Source organism: Pipistrellus kuhlii, unplaced genomic scaffold (assembly GCF_014108245.1).
Source record: "Pipistrellus kuhlii isolate mPipKuh1 unplaced genomic scaffold, mPipKuh1.p scaffold_m20_p_12, whole genome shotgun sequence".
NCBI lineage: Eukaryota > Metazoa > Chordata > Mammalia > Chiroptera > Vespertilionidae > Pipistrellus > Pipistrellus kuhlii.
This window is the reverse complement of record NW_023425427.1, coordinates 23,874,939-23,889,670: the sequence shown is the minus strand read 5'-3', so window position 1 is coordinate 23,889,670 and position 14,732 is coordinate 23,874,939. Positions and strand designations below refer to the sequence as shown.

Below are 14,732 nucleotides of genomic sequence, written 5' to 3'. Positions count from 1 at the left end.
GGCCCAGTGCACGAAATTTGTGCACAGGATAGGGGGGTGTCCCTCAGCCCAGCCTGCACCCTCTCCAATCTGGGACATCTCAAGGGATGTTAAACTGCCCGTTTAGACCCGATCCTGCTGGGATAGGGTCTAAACGGGCGGTGGGACATCCCTCTCACAATCCAGGACTGCTGGCTCCCAACTTCTCGCGTGCCTGCCTTCCTTATTACCCCTAACCACTTCTACCTGCCAGCCTAATCACCCCCTAACTACCCAATGCCAGCCTGATCGATGTCTAACTGCTCCCCTGCCAGCCTGTTTGCCCCCAACTTCCCTCCTCTGCCGGCCTAGCCACCCCTAACTGCCCTCCCCTGCAGAGTTGATTGCCTCCTCTGCCCTTCCTTGCAGACCTGGTCCCTCTCAACTGTCCTCCCCTGCTGGCCATCTTGTGGTGGCCATCTTGTGTCCACATGGGGGCAGGAACTTTGACCACATGGGGACAGCCAGCTTTGTGTGTTGGAGTGATGGTCAATCCCCATATTACTCTTTTATTAGATAGGAAGGAGGCCTGCTGTACAGGTGGGGGCCAGCTTGTTTGACACCTGAAGGGTGTCCCTGATCAGGGTGGGGTTCCCTTGTGGTATGGGGTGGCCTGGGCGAGGGGCCTGTGGTGGTTTGCAGGCCAGCCACACCCCAGCAACCCAAGCAGAGGCCCTGGTATCTGGAATTTGTTTACTTTCTACAATTGAAACTTTGTAGCCTGGAGCAGAGCCAAGCCCCCTGTTCGCTCTGTGGCTACTGCCATTTCTGTGTGGTTTTATGTACCTTCTTTAATTGAGACTTAGTAGTCTTGAGCAAAGGCCTAGGCTGGCCAGGGTGTGCAGAAAGCTGGGCTTCCATTGCCGGGAAAACCCGAGCCTCTCTCAATTGCTCTCTGTGGCTGCGGCCATCTTGGCTGGGGTTAATTTACATACTCTCTCTGATGGGCTGGTGGGCGTGGCTGGTGGGCATGGCTTGAGCATAGTGATGGTTAATTTGCATATTACTCTTTTATAAGATAGGGTTATTTTAGTAACAAATCAGTGCTCTTATCCATTTCCTTTCCTTCTGCCTGTGTTTCTTGTGTGAGTGTGACTAGAGGATAAAGTGGTAAACCTTTGCAGGTTAATTGCTCCTAATTAACACTGATGGGGCAGAGGCAGAGATTAGAGGACAGGAGAAAAGTGAGCAAGCTTTTCCTATGTTGTAGGACAGTCCCTGAGGTGATACTCCTCCCAGTTCCTTCAGCAATAGCCACAGAGAACTGACTCCATTTCCAGAGAGTCTGCTTTGAGTTGTTTTCTCTTGTTGAGAAGACTTGATAGAGATTTTTAAAAATATATATTGAATTCTTGTGTGATTTTTGTTTATTTTTAATCTGACAAGTTAAAGCCATTTATTTAAAACTAGAGGACTGATGCATGATATCAGGGACACCCTTCAAGTGTCAAACAAGCTGGCCCCCACCTGTACACCAGGCCTCCTTCCTATCTAATAAAAGAGTAATATGGGGATTGACCATCACTCCAACACACAAGCTGGCTGCCCCCATGTGGTCAAAGTTCCATAAACAGTAGGCCTTCTTTCCCCCGGCTGCTGGCACTGGCTTCCCTCTGGTGCCCGGGACCGGGGCATCCCTTCCACCGCCGGCAGGCACCCAGAACTTAGGCTTCCCTCTGGCTGCCAGCAGGCACCTGGGGCCCAGGCTTTTCTTGCAGCCCCAGCTTCATCCGGAAGGTTGTCCGGAAGGATCTAATTAGCATATTACACTTTTATTATTACAAATAGAAGGAAAGGTGAAGGTCAGGTTAGCTGTTGGTGACATTAGTGTTTTTATTTAAAGACTAGAGGCTGGGTGCATGAAATTTGTGCACAGGTAGGGTCCCTAGGCCTGAGCAGCAATCATCTGCTGGCCAGGGCCTTCCTTTGTTTCACGCCACCCCATGGTGGTCAGTGCACGTTATAGCAAGTGATTGAACTCCCAATCTCCTGGTGGAATTCCTGAGGGAACACTTTGCATATTAGCCTTTTATATATACAGATTGCCTTTAATACATTGGTTTAACTGACTAATCGGGAGTCATTATCAATTATAAGTGCATCTGCCACTCTACTGCTAAGGTAATTTCTAAGGTGAAAACTTACAAAGAAGCTTAAAATGACCACTGAATACAGAAAGTGGTTTGTTTTTACTGATGTAAACATTTAAAAACCCATTATAGTATTTCAGTGTATTTGTATTAATTTTTATCATGTGCTTTTGGTAACCTATTTAATCTTATAAATTTATATGATATTGCTCTTTTCTATAGGTCTCTCAACTGAGTGTGCTTTTGTTTGTTGATATCTTTAATGTATAATGGATGATTTGTAGAATGGATATATGGTAGCCCACTCTCAATTTATTTCTCACCTAAGCTCAAGGAGTATTTTGTTAAGCAATTTCACTATGTGGATATTGCCATTCATAAAATCTTAAAAACGGCTTGATTATTTTGGAATGATAAGGGAAAACTCAGAACCTCTCTGAATGCAGTGGAACATCTTCGAGCATGATTTTAGTGGAAAAACTGGGGAACTCTGAAGAAAGTTTATGATCTGATCATCAATAGTAATGTACTTATGTTAATTTTTTAGTTTTGATAAAAATATATGCTTATATAAAATGATAACATTAGCTGGGTACAAGGTAATCAGGAACTCTCTTCATATTTAGTAGAAATTTAATTCATCAAATGCTTTAAATACACATTCATATGACCAAATAGTGGTGCTCTAGGTACCAGGGGTGCAAAGAGGCCTGATACTGGTCTCTTCATTTCAGAGTCTTGCAATCTTATTGGCAAGTCAGGTCTTCTTATTCTTAAAAAGATGGATAACTGTGCCATTAAAAGGCAGCTTATATCAGTGAATGGTACCAGGAGCCCTGTAAAACAGCAGACACTTGGGGTATTTGAAAAAGTCTTTGCAGAACAGATGAAACATGAGCTGAGCTGGGATCGGTGAGTGCAACTTAATTCAGATAAGTAATGGAGAGGTTGTTCTAAGAGGAAAGATGACATGAATTTTGAAAAAGAAATTTCCCATGATAATGCAGGATTGGAATGGAAATGAGCTAACGGAGACTTGTGGTAATCAAAATATAGGATGATAAGGAGCTGACTACTAGTGTGGTGGCAGTAGAAATAAAAGGTTATTTTAGAATGGACAGGAGTCGGTGTTTATGAGTAGAGGAGCACAAAAGAAAGACGAATTGATGGCGACTGATAGATATCTTGACCCAGTAGAAATTACTTAGGGGATTTGTGTTATACATTTTCATTTTCAGAAAATGCTGGCTTGCCAAGTGGAACTGTCTGGCAAGAAACTAGACCAGAGATACTGGAGCATGGGAGACGAACAAAAGATTTAGAGCTCTTCTCCTCTAGTTAATGGGAGAAGAAAATGGGAGATGTAAGGGGCCCAGTCAGAGACTTGCAGAGCTGTCCTGGTGGCGGCAGTGATCCCTAGGCAGGTCAGGGAGCCAGTCAGCAGGAGGACATGCTGCCTTTGGCTGCAGGCTTGTCAGAGAGAAGGAAACTGAAGTAATTGCTGTCTGAATGGTCATCAGGGTTATGAGAATGGTGGGCCTGAAATCTAGTTTACAGGGAGTTAGAGAGGAAGTGGCATGTTGAAAAGTGTAATCTGCTTTTAAAAGAAGTTTGGCTGTGCAAAGACAAGGATAAAGTGTTTGGTCATCCAGTTGACCATTCACATAAAGTATAATATGCTAATGATATATTAAGGCCACTCAACCACTTGGCTATGACATGCACTGACCACCAGGGGACAGACAGTTGACTGGTCAACCAGTTGCTATGATGTGCACTGACCACCAGGGGGAAGATGCTCCAAGCAGTAGGTTAGCTTGCTGCTGGGGTCCAGCCAATCAGGACTGAACAAGATGAGCTAGGTATGCTCTGGAGCCCTCCCATAGTCCCTCCCTGGCTGGCCAACTTCCACATCCCTCCTGGTCCCGATCATGCACTGGTGGGGTCCCTTGGCCTGGCCTGAGCTCTCTCACAATCCAGGCTGAGGGGATCCCCCCAACCCCTGCTCCGAGTGCACAAATTTCATGCACTGGCCTTCTAGAGTGTGTGTGTGTGTGTGTGTGTGTGTGTGTGTGTGTGTGTAAATTGTCCCCTCTGCTGGGAGATCGATCGGGAGTTTGACCAGGGGACAGGACCAGCTGGCCAAACACCGGAGGCTCCTTCCTCTAGCCATTCTCGACCTCTTTCCCTGGCCAGCACCCACCTCCTCCCCTGCTCCCCCATTGGGGGAAGGCCAACTGGCCAACTCTGATCAGGGGTGAGGCTGGCCAGCCAACCTCCCGCATCCCCTGCCTCCAGCTAGACCAGCCTGAATTGGTGCACTGGGCCTCTGTGTGTGTGTGTGTGTGTGTGTGTGTGTGTGTGTATGGCAGAAACTGGAGAGGGCAAAAGATGGTTATTTTAGTTAAATTTAAAAATATTTATGTGCCAATTAATGTGTAAGGCACTCTTAGGGGCAGTGAAGGACACAAAATTACATTAAAATACAGTTTTTTTTCCTCCTGGAAAAAGGCTACCCCAAGTTCTTTTGGCATTAGATAGGCAGTTCATCTTAAGCAAAATGTTAGGGACCCTGGTATTAAGCTTGCAAGCAGAAGGACACAATCAGTGGCAGAACAATGAAGATGGGGGAGAGAGATGTAGAACTGATGGAGCAATGAGACAAGGAGGGGGAAAGATGACCCCACTTGTGCAGGTGAGGAAGGGTCAGCCTTGGTGGGAAAGGGGGCCTCCTTCTCTAGGGCATAGGGAAGAAGAGGGTAAGGTAGTGTTAGAGCTCTCTTGAGGTAGAATAGAGCACAAGTGAGGATCCCAGGAAGTGTTCACTACGAATGGCATGTGCAACAGACAGAATAGGGTATAGTTTTTGCCTTTGAAAAGTTCCTGGTCAGATGGAAAAATGGAAATGTTGTTGCTTATTTTTTTGTGCTATAAGAAAAGAATAAAAGTGAAACACCTGTATCTCTGAAGGTGTTGCTTTTGGATGCAGGTTTGTTTGTTTTTTAATGTCTGAAGAAATAGATGTATCTTTTTAAATAGCTCAGATATTATATGAGTGTCTCAGTGCCCTTTAGTCATCTAGAGTTTGTGTCAGATGTAGGTTCTCATAGAGCTTTAGAGTCTAGGAAAGATGATCAGAGAGCCATACATGCTGGCTCTTAATAAATGCTTGCCAATAGAACTCTGGTCTGAGATAGTAGCTACGTGCTCAATCCATACACACAAAGTATTAGGGGATTTAGAGGAGAAAGAAAATTGGAGCAATTTTCTGGCAATTTCAGTTGAACAAGGTCTTGAAATAAATTTGCCATATATTTACCTGAAGACCTTGTTTTCTTCATAGGCATTATTTTCAACACATTTAGAAACTGTGATTGTGTGCTCATACTTTCTGGTCCCAACCAAATAACTATGAACATGAATTTGGCCACACAAATGAAGAAATACATTATTTTGAACTAGGCAGCTAGTTATTGCTTTGGCAGTTCTTGGGTGTGGGCATAGCAGGGTAGAGTATCTGGATCATGCATGGCACTGATTTTTCTGTCTTATGTATGTCAACTTGTCTTACAAGTGATAGTACCTTACTAACGAAGCCAGAATATAGGTGCAGGTCAGTTGGAGAAAAGAGCTAGTAATTAGTGCTGTGCTTTCGCTTTTGTAGTCTGATACAGGAAGCCATATAGAGAGGAAGAGGAAGGAAATAGAAGTAATTTTGGGAGCAGAAAAAAATTCTTATTTTTTTCTTTCAAGTACTTTCTATTTCAGGATCCTTCTTACCAGTGAAGGGAGGCATAATTTGCCACCCTACATATTTTTAAATAAGCTATTTTGTGAAATTCTGCTTAGAAAATTATAGGAAATTATATTGGCTATCAGAGGATGGCCCTGGCAGGTAATTTATTTAAAGGCATTAATTAAAATGTAATCACTACAGAAGTTAGAGAATTTCTCAGCACTTGTTCTCATAGAACATTGTTAAGCAGGGTCTCAAGTTGAAGGGATTTCTGTTGAGGGACATATTAACTCAACATCCTCCTGTCATTTCTCCCCTCCCCCTTTCCACTAGAAGAGGCAGCAAGGCCTGCCCACAGCCAAGCTTGATGCAGCCTCAATCTAGATGCGGTCTCTGCTAAGGTCAAGCACTCCCATTCCAGCCTCTCAAGGGCTTTCTTCGTGTGTTGCCAGTGTGCTAGTAAAAATGACTTTAAACTCTTGTCAGCACAGTTACTGGTGCATGCCTCACAGTCCCACTCAGATAAACCTGTCACAACACAGAGGCGGCTGCCGGGGAAGAGTACAAGGGCAGGCTCTAGCTTTTCATTCGAGCATCACTAAACGTGCACAGAGTGCCCAATTATTTCAGCATTATTGAGCAAGCCTACAGGAGGACCCAAGCCTTGCTACATTAGATTTTCTTTAGTAATTTGCTCAAGTACCTCTGAGGACACTTAAAGGGGCTTAAAACGGTGGCTGCAACCAGTTTCCTTCTCTGGGTTGTTAATTCAGGTTTTCTCTTTCAAATTAACTCACACTGCATGCTGTGCAGTGATTCTGGGAGAACTGTTTAACACTAATTTTCTCAGTTTTCAGCTTTTTTTGTTCAACATAACTGCTTTAACAGTTAGTCACGTATATGTTTTGATTAGAAATGCATGTTGGTGTGGCCTTATGTTTTGGAGAACAAAACACAGATGCTTTATTAAAGAAAGCTGAATTTTGGCTATTAAAAGTTACTTAGATAATTTCACTATTTAAAAATTAAGTTATTTACATTGCATTGTAAAATCCTCAAATCTAAGTCAAAAGACAACATTTCTCCATTAAACATCTTTCTCCCTCCTCTTTTAAATCTATATAAAGGTTAAATCTTTCCTTCATGGGTGCTGAGTTTTCCATGATCTTATCGTATGTCTTTTCTCTCCTTTTATTTGGGTGGGGACAGGTGCAGATTTAGGGAACAAGTTCAATATCTTTGTCTCATTTCTCACAGCAGCAACAACTCCAGGCCCAGCATTTATCACATGGACATGCTCTGCCTGTGCCTCTGACCCCACACCCTTCGGGGATTCCGCCTCCTACCATTCCACCCATTGGTAGCAGTGCCGGCCTTCTGGCCCTCTCCAGTGCCCTGGGAGGCCAGTCCCACCTTCCAATTAAAGATGAGAAGAAGCACCATGACAGTGATCACCAAAGAGGTGAGCCATTCTCTGTGAGATGTCAGTCTGACATTACCTACCTGCTGCTAATGCCATTGTTTGTTCTGTTTCTCTCTGGATTTGATTTTACCATTGACTAAACAAAGGATTTCTGCTGGAAGGTAAATTAGTTATTGGAAGCAGACTTTTGCCAAAAGATACCCTAGTGGTTGACAAGAGTTAATGCACTCCTCCTAGGTAAGGGGTTCTGTTTCTTAGTTATTACCTTTGATCTCTTGCTACTATCCCCTATGTTTCCTGAGTCTAAATCAATAATGAAATCCCACAATGCTCTGTGTTTGAAATAGTGAGTGTCATTAATAGCTTATTTTCATCAAATCTATTTTGGGGAAAGACTTACTGATAAAGGCTTACTTTATTGTTTGATAGAATCAATTATTATTTATAAATCAGATCACCCTATATAGTACAGTAAAAATCTCACAGGTATGAAAACAGTTTTAGTAGTCTGAGTAATTAAGGAAATATAGCCCAAATTAGTGAATCTGTTGCTATAACTACCTTTCTCATCCAGTCTGATTACAAGCATGAAATTAACTCACTTCTTTCTATAAAAACACAATTGTTTGTGCAGCATATCTGATTTAAAGACCAGCTCTGCTCTTCAGGTTGTTTTCCTCCCTCCACTAAAGTAAATGATGGTGCAGATACCTTTCATGTGACTATATGTTTGTATGGTGCTTACTAATAGCTTTTATTAGTTAATGGTAGAAAAGCAAATGAAAAGGTCTCTCCCAGCCTTCCTTTGTGGGAATTTACTTTTAGCACCAGGGTGGTTCATAATTAAAACCTCTTACCTCCTCTTGTTGCAGTGTCATTACCATGAATTATAATCCGGGGTAAAAGATATTTATCACATGAAATAAATTTCCCATCTCTGATGTTAGAAGCACTGCAATATTTGTCAGCCAGTTATCTCACTGTTATGGTTCTGAGCTAAGGCATAATTATAAACACTTTCACAAGCGGGGAAGTTGATAAGAATATGAATAGGAATATCCAGCTTTAGTTTCCGAAATTGTGTCAGAGGTAGATTGGCCTTTGTGAATCTGGTTGAGTAGTATTGATAATTAACTTTATCGCAAAGTTGACATCTCTGCCATTTATGATTTAGCAGTGATCAGGTTTGATAAATGTATGTTCTTATGTAAACTAACTAGTTCTTTTCCTTTTTCCTTCTTCCCACCACTTGATCTACATGTGTTGTTGCTGTTCTGCCTGCAGACAGAGACTCCATCAAGGTAGGACTCAAATTCACAGGCGAAGGAATGATTATAAGGGGCTCAGAGTGATCTGAGTATATTGAGTAATGGATTTGAGATTTAGAGAATGATTTGATGGGCTTTACCAAATAGTGGTTAGCTGCATTTTTGGATTACTTTCAGTTGTGTTGTTAAATTTTTTGAAAATATTAGTCCCATTTCTCTATCAGAATTAGATTTATATACCAAGATTGAATTATGAGATCTGGCTTGCATTGCTCATTTTCTTATGTCTTGACATATGAAAAACAAACCAATGCAAAAGCTGATTTTCTTCAGATTTTGGATATAGGATAAATAAATAATGAAGTAAATAAATTAGTTTATAAGGAAATATGCATTAGTCTCGTATTTTGGGAAATAATTTCATCCTATAAAACTCCTTACCAAACATTTGTTTAAAAGCATTTTTCTTCACCAGAAATAATCTATAAAAATAAAACCGTAATATTACTAATTAGACCATATAGCCAACTGGAAGTAGTCCAAAAATGCGGCTAACCACTATTTGGTAAGGCCCACTAAATCATTCTCTAAAATGTGGCTGAAAGGGCTGAGGTAAGCCTCCATGGCTGCGAGGGCTGACCCCCTTAACACGAATTTCGTGCACTGGGCCTCTGGTTTTTTTTGTTTTGTTTTTTTAATTCATTAACATCTTGGTTTCCAGTATAGCAAGTTATTCTCCTTAAGTTTTGTATCTGTCTTACTTGCCTCTGTATCTCTGAAAACAAATTTTAAGGAAAGATGAAGAGTATCAAGGACCTAATGATTTGGATATGCTTGTGTAATACCAGAATAGGATATGCTAAAGATCCTTGATTTTATATAGTAAGCAAATAAGAAAAACAGGCTACCATGGCAGGAAATGAGTAAAATAGGATGAAATTTGCTTGATCACTTTTGAGCCAGGCACAATGTAAATATGGTACTGATTATGTATAATTGTATTGTGTATGCCATTGTGTTTTGTGTAAATTAGGAAGGACATGTCAGTTCTCAAGTGATGGCCAAAGTATAGATGCTGTCAGTTACTTTGCATTTCACAGTTGAATATTTAGGAGCATAGGCAGTGAGATCTCTTGCAGTTTTTAATGAAGTTATGAATGAAGAATGAAATTTTCCCTTGGAGCCACTTGTGCTGTCACTTGGAATGCCTCTTTATTTCTGTCCTTATTCAATCAAAGGGAAATAGGGTTTTTACCAAAGGCCTTAAATAATGGAAAATAAAAATTAATAACTTTTACTCTTCAAGAATCTTTGTAATTTGAAAGGACATTTGCCCACCCATAGAAATGTCAACATTTACAGTTAGAACACACATTGAATTATTTAATTAATGCATTTACAGTTGTATTTTGTTATATAATATGCATATCAATACATAGATTAAAAAGCATTCTTAGTCTATAGTAAATGTTCCACCCATGTGTGCTTAGGCAGTAGTGAGTAAATACACTGACCAAGATTTGCTGGTAGCAGCCATTGGAAAGCCTGTCTAGTTATTCTGAGGCTATAATATAAACAGTCCCTGCCTTTTTATGATAAATACATACCTTTAATCAGGCCAGTGAACTAAACAAAAACCTCCTCTCCTGCCCCACTCCCAGAAGACTGTGAAAATATTTACACTTCAGTGCACACTTTTGTGTTAATTACATTTGATATTCCCTCACACTAGAGTAGGGTGCATTTTGAAATCATCTATAATCACTCAGTCTGAGTCTGGGAGTGAGTTTCTAAATGGCTAGAAACCAGGGAAAAACAAAAAGGAAATAGAGGTGGATGATTTTTCTTGATTTGTTATGGAATGGTAGCCACAAATAGATTGGAGCAGGGGGTATCATTCCAAAATTTGAAGTCAGCGAGTAACCTTTGGAGCTGTCCTATGGCTTTGCAAGATGAAATAGTTTGCTAATTTTCATAACTGTGTTCTGTGACACTCAAAGAAGCAGTTAGTAGCTTGTTCCATCCATCGTTCTCATCCTGTAAGTGGTTCCTGGTTAAGAGCGGCTTTTTACGATTGTCTGCAGTGTGACTTAAGATGGTTTTTATCAGCCAGAGCGTGCCACTTGCCTGCAGCTGTAGTCAGGCTTGTATGGAATAATTTATTCATGCAGGATAATGCTCCTTAACATTTAACAGGTAATGAATGTGACATAAATTTCCTTCTTGCTTTTAATTTTTCCCTTTCCTCTTCTAATGTGCAAACAGGCAGCTCTGGTATTCTAAATAATAAGTAATTTTTGGCCATCTGTCAAAAGGAAATTTCAATACAAATTTAAATTAATGGTGCCTGAAATTTTTTATAGCTCCTCTAAAAGCCTCTAATGTGCAGAAAATTCTGAATCTGCTGGTAGTAATTAGTGTTGCATGTAATGAGGATGTGGGTAGTGTTATACAGCCCCAGTGTAACATTTTGATATGGTAGCAAAATTTTGATTTATGCAAGGTTGTGGATAGGTTTAATTGTGAAAGACACTTTAAAATGTTTTCTTGATGCTACAGATTATTAAACAGTGCAGATGTCAGAATAGCTCATAAAATATAAATTTAAACAATGTAAAGATTCAGGCAATTAAAGTGCTTTACCTTTAGGTGTCAAATAAAATGAATAAAATTCTCCTTTTAAAGTGTTGAGCTTTTCCCCCTTTTTTAAAAGTTTTGTGGACACTAGACCACATGCTATTGGCTTTATTGATCTTGTTTTCTATATCTCCAGTAGCCAAGTTCATTCCTAAGCCTGTTATTTGCAGGCCTGTATCTGAAGTTTTTCAACACTGGTGGTGAATGTAAATATGGACCCAAAGGAGAAAACACTGTAGGAGCCCAAGAATCAACTTATTTGGTGATAAGAAACCAGAATGGTGTGTGTTCTAGGGTTGTTGACATCTTCTTGTCACTTGGCTATCCAGTGACTCTGTATGCCCAACAGTAAGCCCCAGATTTGAGAGCTTAAAATGGCAAGAAACAGACCATGATCCACTCTCATGCTTAGTGGTAGAGTAGAAAGCCCAAAGCTCTATAAAGCCTCCAAATAGGTTCCCACTTCTCTTCTCTGGGTGGGGGCTTCTCACAGCCTTCTAGAGTGAGCCTTTAAAACCATTTCTCTCGCCGAAACCGGTTTGGCTCAGTGGATAGAGCGTCGGCCTGCGGACTGAAAGGTCCCGGGTTCGATTCCGGTCAAGGGCATGTACCTTGGTTGCGGGCACATCTCCAGTAGGGGGTGTGCAAGAGGCAGCTGATCGATGATTCTCTCTCATCGATGTTTCTAACTATCCTTCTCTCGTCCTTTCTGTGGAAAATCAATAAAATATATTAAAAACACACACAAAATAAACCATTTCTCTCATCCATCCCATGAAAGACATAGGTGAAAACCAAGAAAGTCTGTTCTGAAGTGATGGGACCTTCCCCTTCCTCCTGTCCATCACTCCTACTGAGGGCTGAGAGGTAGAAGTTGTTTGGCTACAAGTGGTGGCCAAGAGGACATTCCCACCTGCTGCCAATTGCTTCCCATTCGCTTGAGGTGCCAGCTCATGAAGGAGTGATTGTTTCCTCACATCACTGTCAGTTTTCATCTGAGTGGCTGGAATGAGGGTGATGATTCAGAGCTGTGAAGGACAAATTGCCTAAATCTCAGTACGAATTTGAAGTTGAGAAATTAGTCTAATTATCCACCTCCCTCCAAATGTCTGACAGTTCTAATACCTTCGAGCAAAAAATAGGCACCAAAATCAAGACCAGCTTGAATATAAAGAGCAAAATTCACTATCACCAGCTATTGATTACCCTTATGGCCTCTCCTAACTTGGTATTATTTTGTATGATTTATTACTTCATAAATCCTTTATATGTATCTAAATGGTCCTCCTGAACACAGTAACCTCCTCAAGTCAGGTCTGTGAGGGATTTGCCTTGTTCTATTTGTAAAATATAGCATTAGTAACTTTCTTAACTCTAAGTGGTATTATATATTTTTATTATTTCATTGGAATATCTTCCCCAAAATGCTGTATGGTCATCCAATAGTATGATCATTTTTAGTGACTTATACATTACCAAATTTATCTCCAGGAACACTACCATTTTAACATGCCACCTGCACTGTTTGAGTATGTTTCCACACAATCCTCTAATATTGAACTCTATAGTTTTTGCAATTTTTGCTAGGATAAATATGAATTGTGTGCTTTAAAAAATTAATATATAGAGTGGGGCAATAGTAGGTTTACAGTTTGTAGAAAAAATAACACAATAATTAATAAATAATTCAAGAATAAACTGTTTTTGCATACTCACAACAGTAAATCTACTTTTGCCCCACCCTGTACACAGTTATTTTTAAAGCTGAATATTTTTCTGTGAGTGTGTATATGTTAAGCTTTTTCTCCTCCTATGTGGATTCTTTGTTTTTAAGTGTTTCAATAATAATCCTTTCATTACTTGTATCAAGGCAATGCCTATTTATTCAACATCAGCTATATTTTGGTGTAAATTCTTTGTAGATCACTAAACTATCATGCATTGCTTTTACTCTTGTCTCTTCACTTATTTTCTAGTGACAATAAAGGTTTATCAGTGGGAAATTAGACTAAAGCTGTTTTTCTGTACAAATTGAAGTGTATACTTCAGACCAAAAAAAGAACTTTTGCTCTCATTAATTGGTGTTAAGGTAAAAGTGGGTTTTTAGTCTGAATTAACAGAATGATTACATCTCTTGTCTCTTCTCTTTGTAAATTCAGACTTTTAATGGTCAGGGTTATAGTCCAGGATCTTGTGTGACCTGTGTAACTTGGTCCACCACCCCCATTTTTCCTGCCTCAGAGGAAGATCAGTCTGAGGAAGAGGTGCCTTTAGTACGTTTACCCCTTGGCATGAACTGTGTGGAAGAATACCAGAGGAGAAACCACTGGAGGAAAGGGGAGCCAGTAGGAGATGGATAGCCATGTTGGTAGAAGAGCTAAGTCTAGATTTGTATGTAAATGTTAGTGATGACTAGTTTAATGAAGTTTACCAATAACTAAGGGAGTAAAATATCTAGAAATGTATGCTGATCACCAGTAAATGATCATAAACAGAATTCTTTTTGCATCCTTTAATGTTTAAACACAGACTGTGATGTGCTTAAAATTCAAGTCCACTTCCCAAACATAAGTATTAAGATATGCTTTCAAAGTACATTTTTAAGTAGGGTTTTTAAAATATATTAAGCAAAATTATTTCCTTAAAGGTGGTGTCCCTGATGTCTGTTTCCCACAGAGTAAAGTTCTTTCCCACTAAATTTTTAGCTCCTTGAGGGCAAGAATCAATCTTCTTTGTGGAAGTTCTTAGGACAAATCAAGGATTAGTTTGAGGAAGGAATTATAATAGAATTAGGAAAACCCTGACATTGTGCTAGATATCCTCTCTCTCCCTTTAAGCAAGCTGTGTGTCAATGGGCAAGTTACTTAACTTGCTGGATCTCCAAGATACTCTCTACACATTTGGAATGTGGATATTTTCTTATGTTACTCAACGCAATCCTAGAAATGAATTTTACAGTAAAAATCTTATACCAAAGGGTATGTTTCAGCAATAAAATTAGCCATATTATTAGCCAAATAAATACAACAGTAATTATATTTCATTTTGGGTGTTAGGCTGTAGGGGAATAGTGTTTTAAATTATGCCTTTTAAGCATTTAATGTTTAACTGGTTATTTGAAGTTCACTGTTTTGGTACCACTGTTGCTTTTTAATTGTTTGCTGAGACATTTGTTTCTACCATGTATTTTACTATTTAGAGTTACCTTATCAAAGAACAATCAAGAAGTTTTATTCTGTGGGTTTATGATGCAGTACTTTGTTTAGTATTAATTGATACCTGCCTCTGGGTGTGTAAGGTTAGTGAAATGTAACAGGTGCTTTAATTCCAGAAAATACATTGTAATTGTTTGTCCAATAGATGAATAAATATCTTTAGGGCATAGCCAGTCCATAAGCAGTGAGCATGATTGGGGGAGACATGCTTGTTTGTTGTGCCCTCTTGTACCAGAACAAATATTAATTAACAGGGGTGGGCTGGTAGTGGGGTCTGCATTTTCAAGCTGATTTTTGGCAAGTGTGGTCTAATTCTTTTCCTCCATAAATGAACCCTCTTAGTTA

General features: G+C 40.0%; 1 protein-coding gene across 18 annotated transcripts in view; it reads left to right on the top strand.

Annotated features, from left to right (window-relative positions):
* Positions 1–14,732, top strand: part of TLE4 (TLE family member 4, transcriptional corepressor) — a 141,768-nt gene that overhangs the window by 65,492 nt on the left and 61,544 nt on the right. For 8 of the 18 annotated variants that reach the window (XM_036433711.2, XM_036433704.2, XM_036433708.2 and 5 more), the window contains 2 exons: positions 7,102–7,306; positions 8,552–8,568. The exons of 2 other annotated variants lie outside the window; for them this stretch is intronic. In XM_036433711.2, the coding sequence (XP_036289604.1) occupies positions 7,102–7,306; positions 8,552–8,568 (222 nt within the window). Of the gene's footprint in view, positions 1–5,076; positions 5,098–7,101; positions 7,307–8,551; positions 8,569–14,732 lie in introns of those variants that run through there. 8 more of the 18 variants (XM_036433705.2, XM_036433714.2, XM_036433709.2 and 5 more) reach the window with 2 other exon arrangements.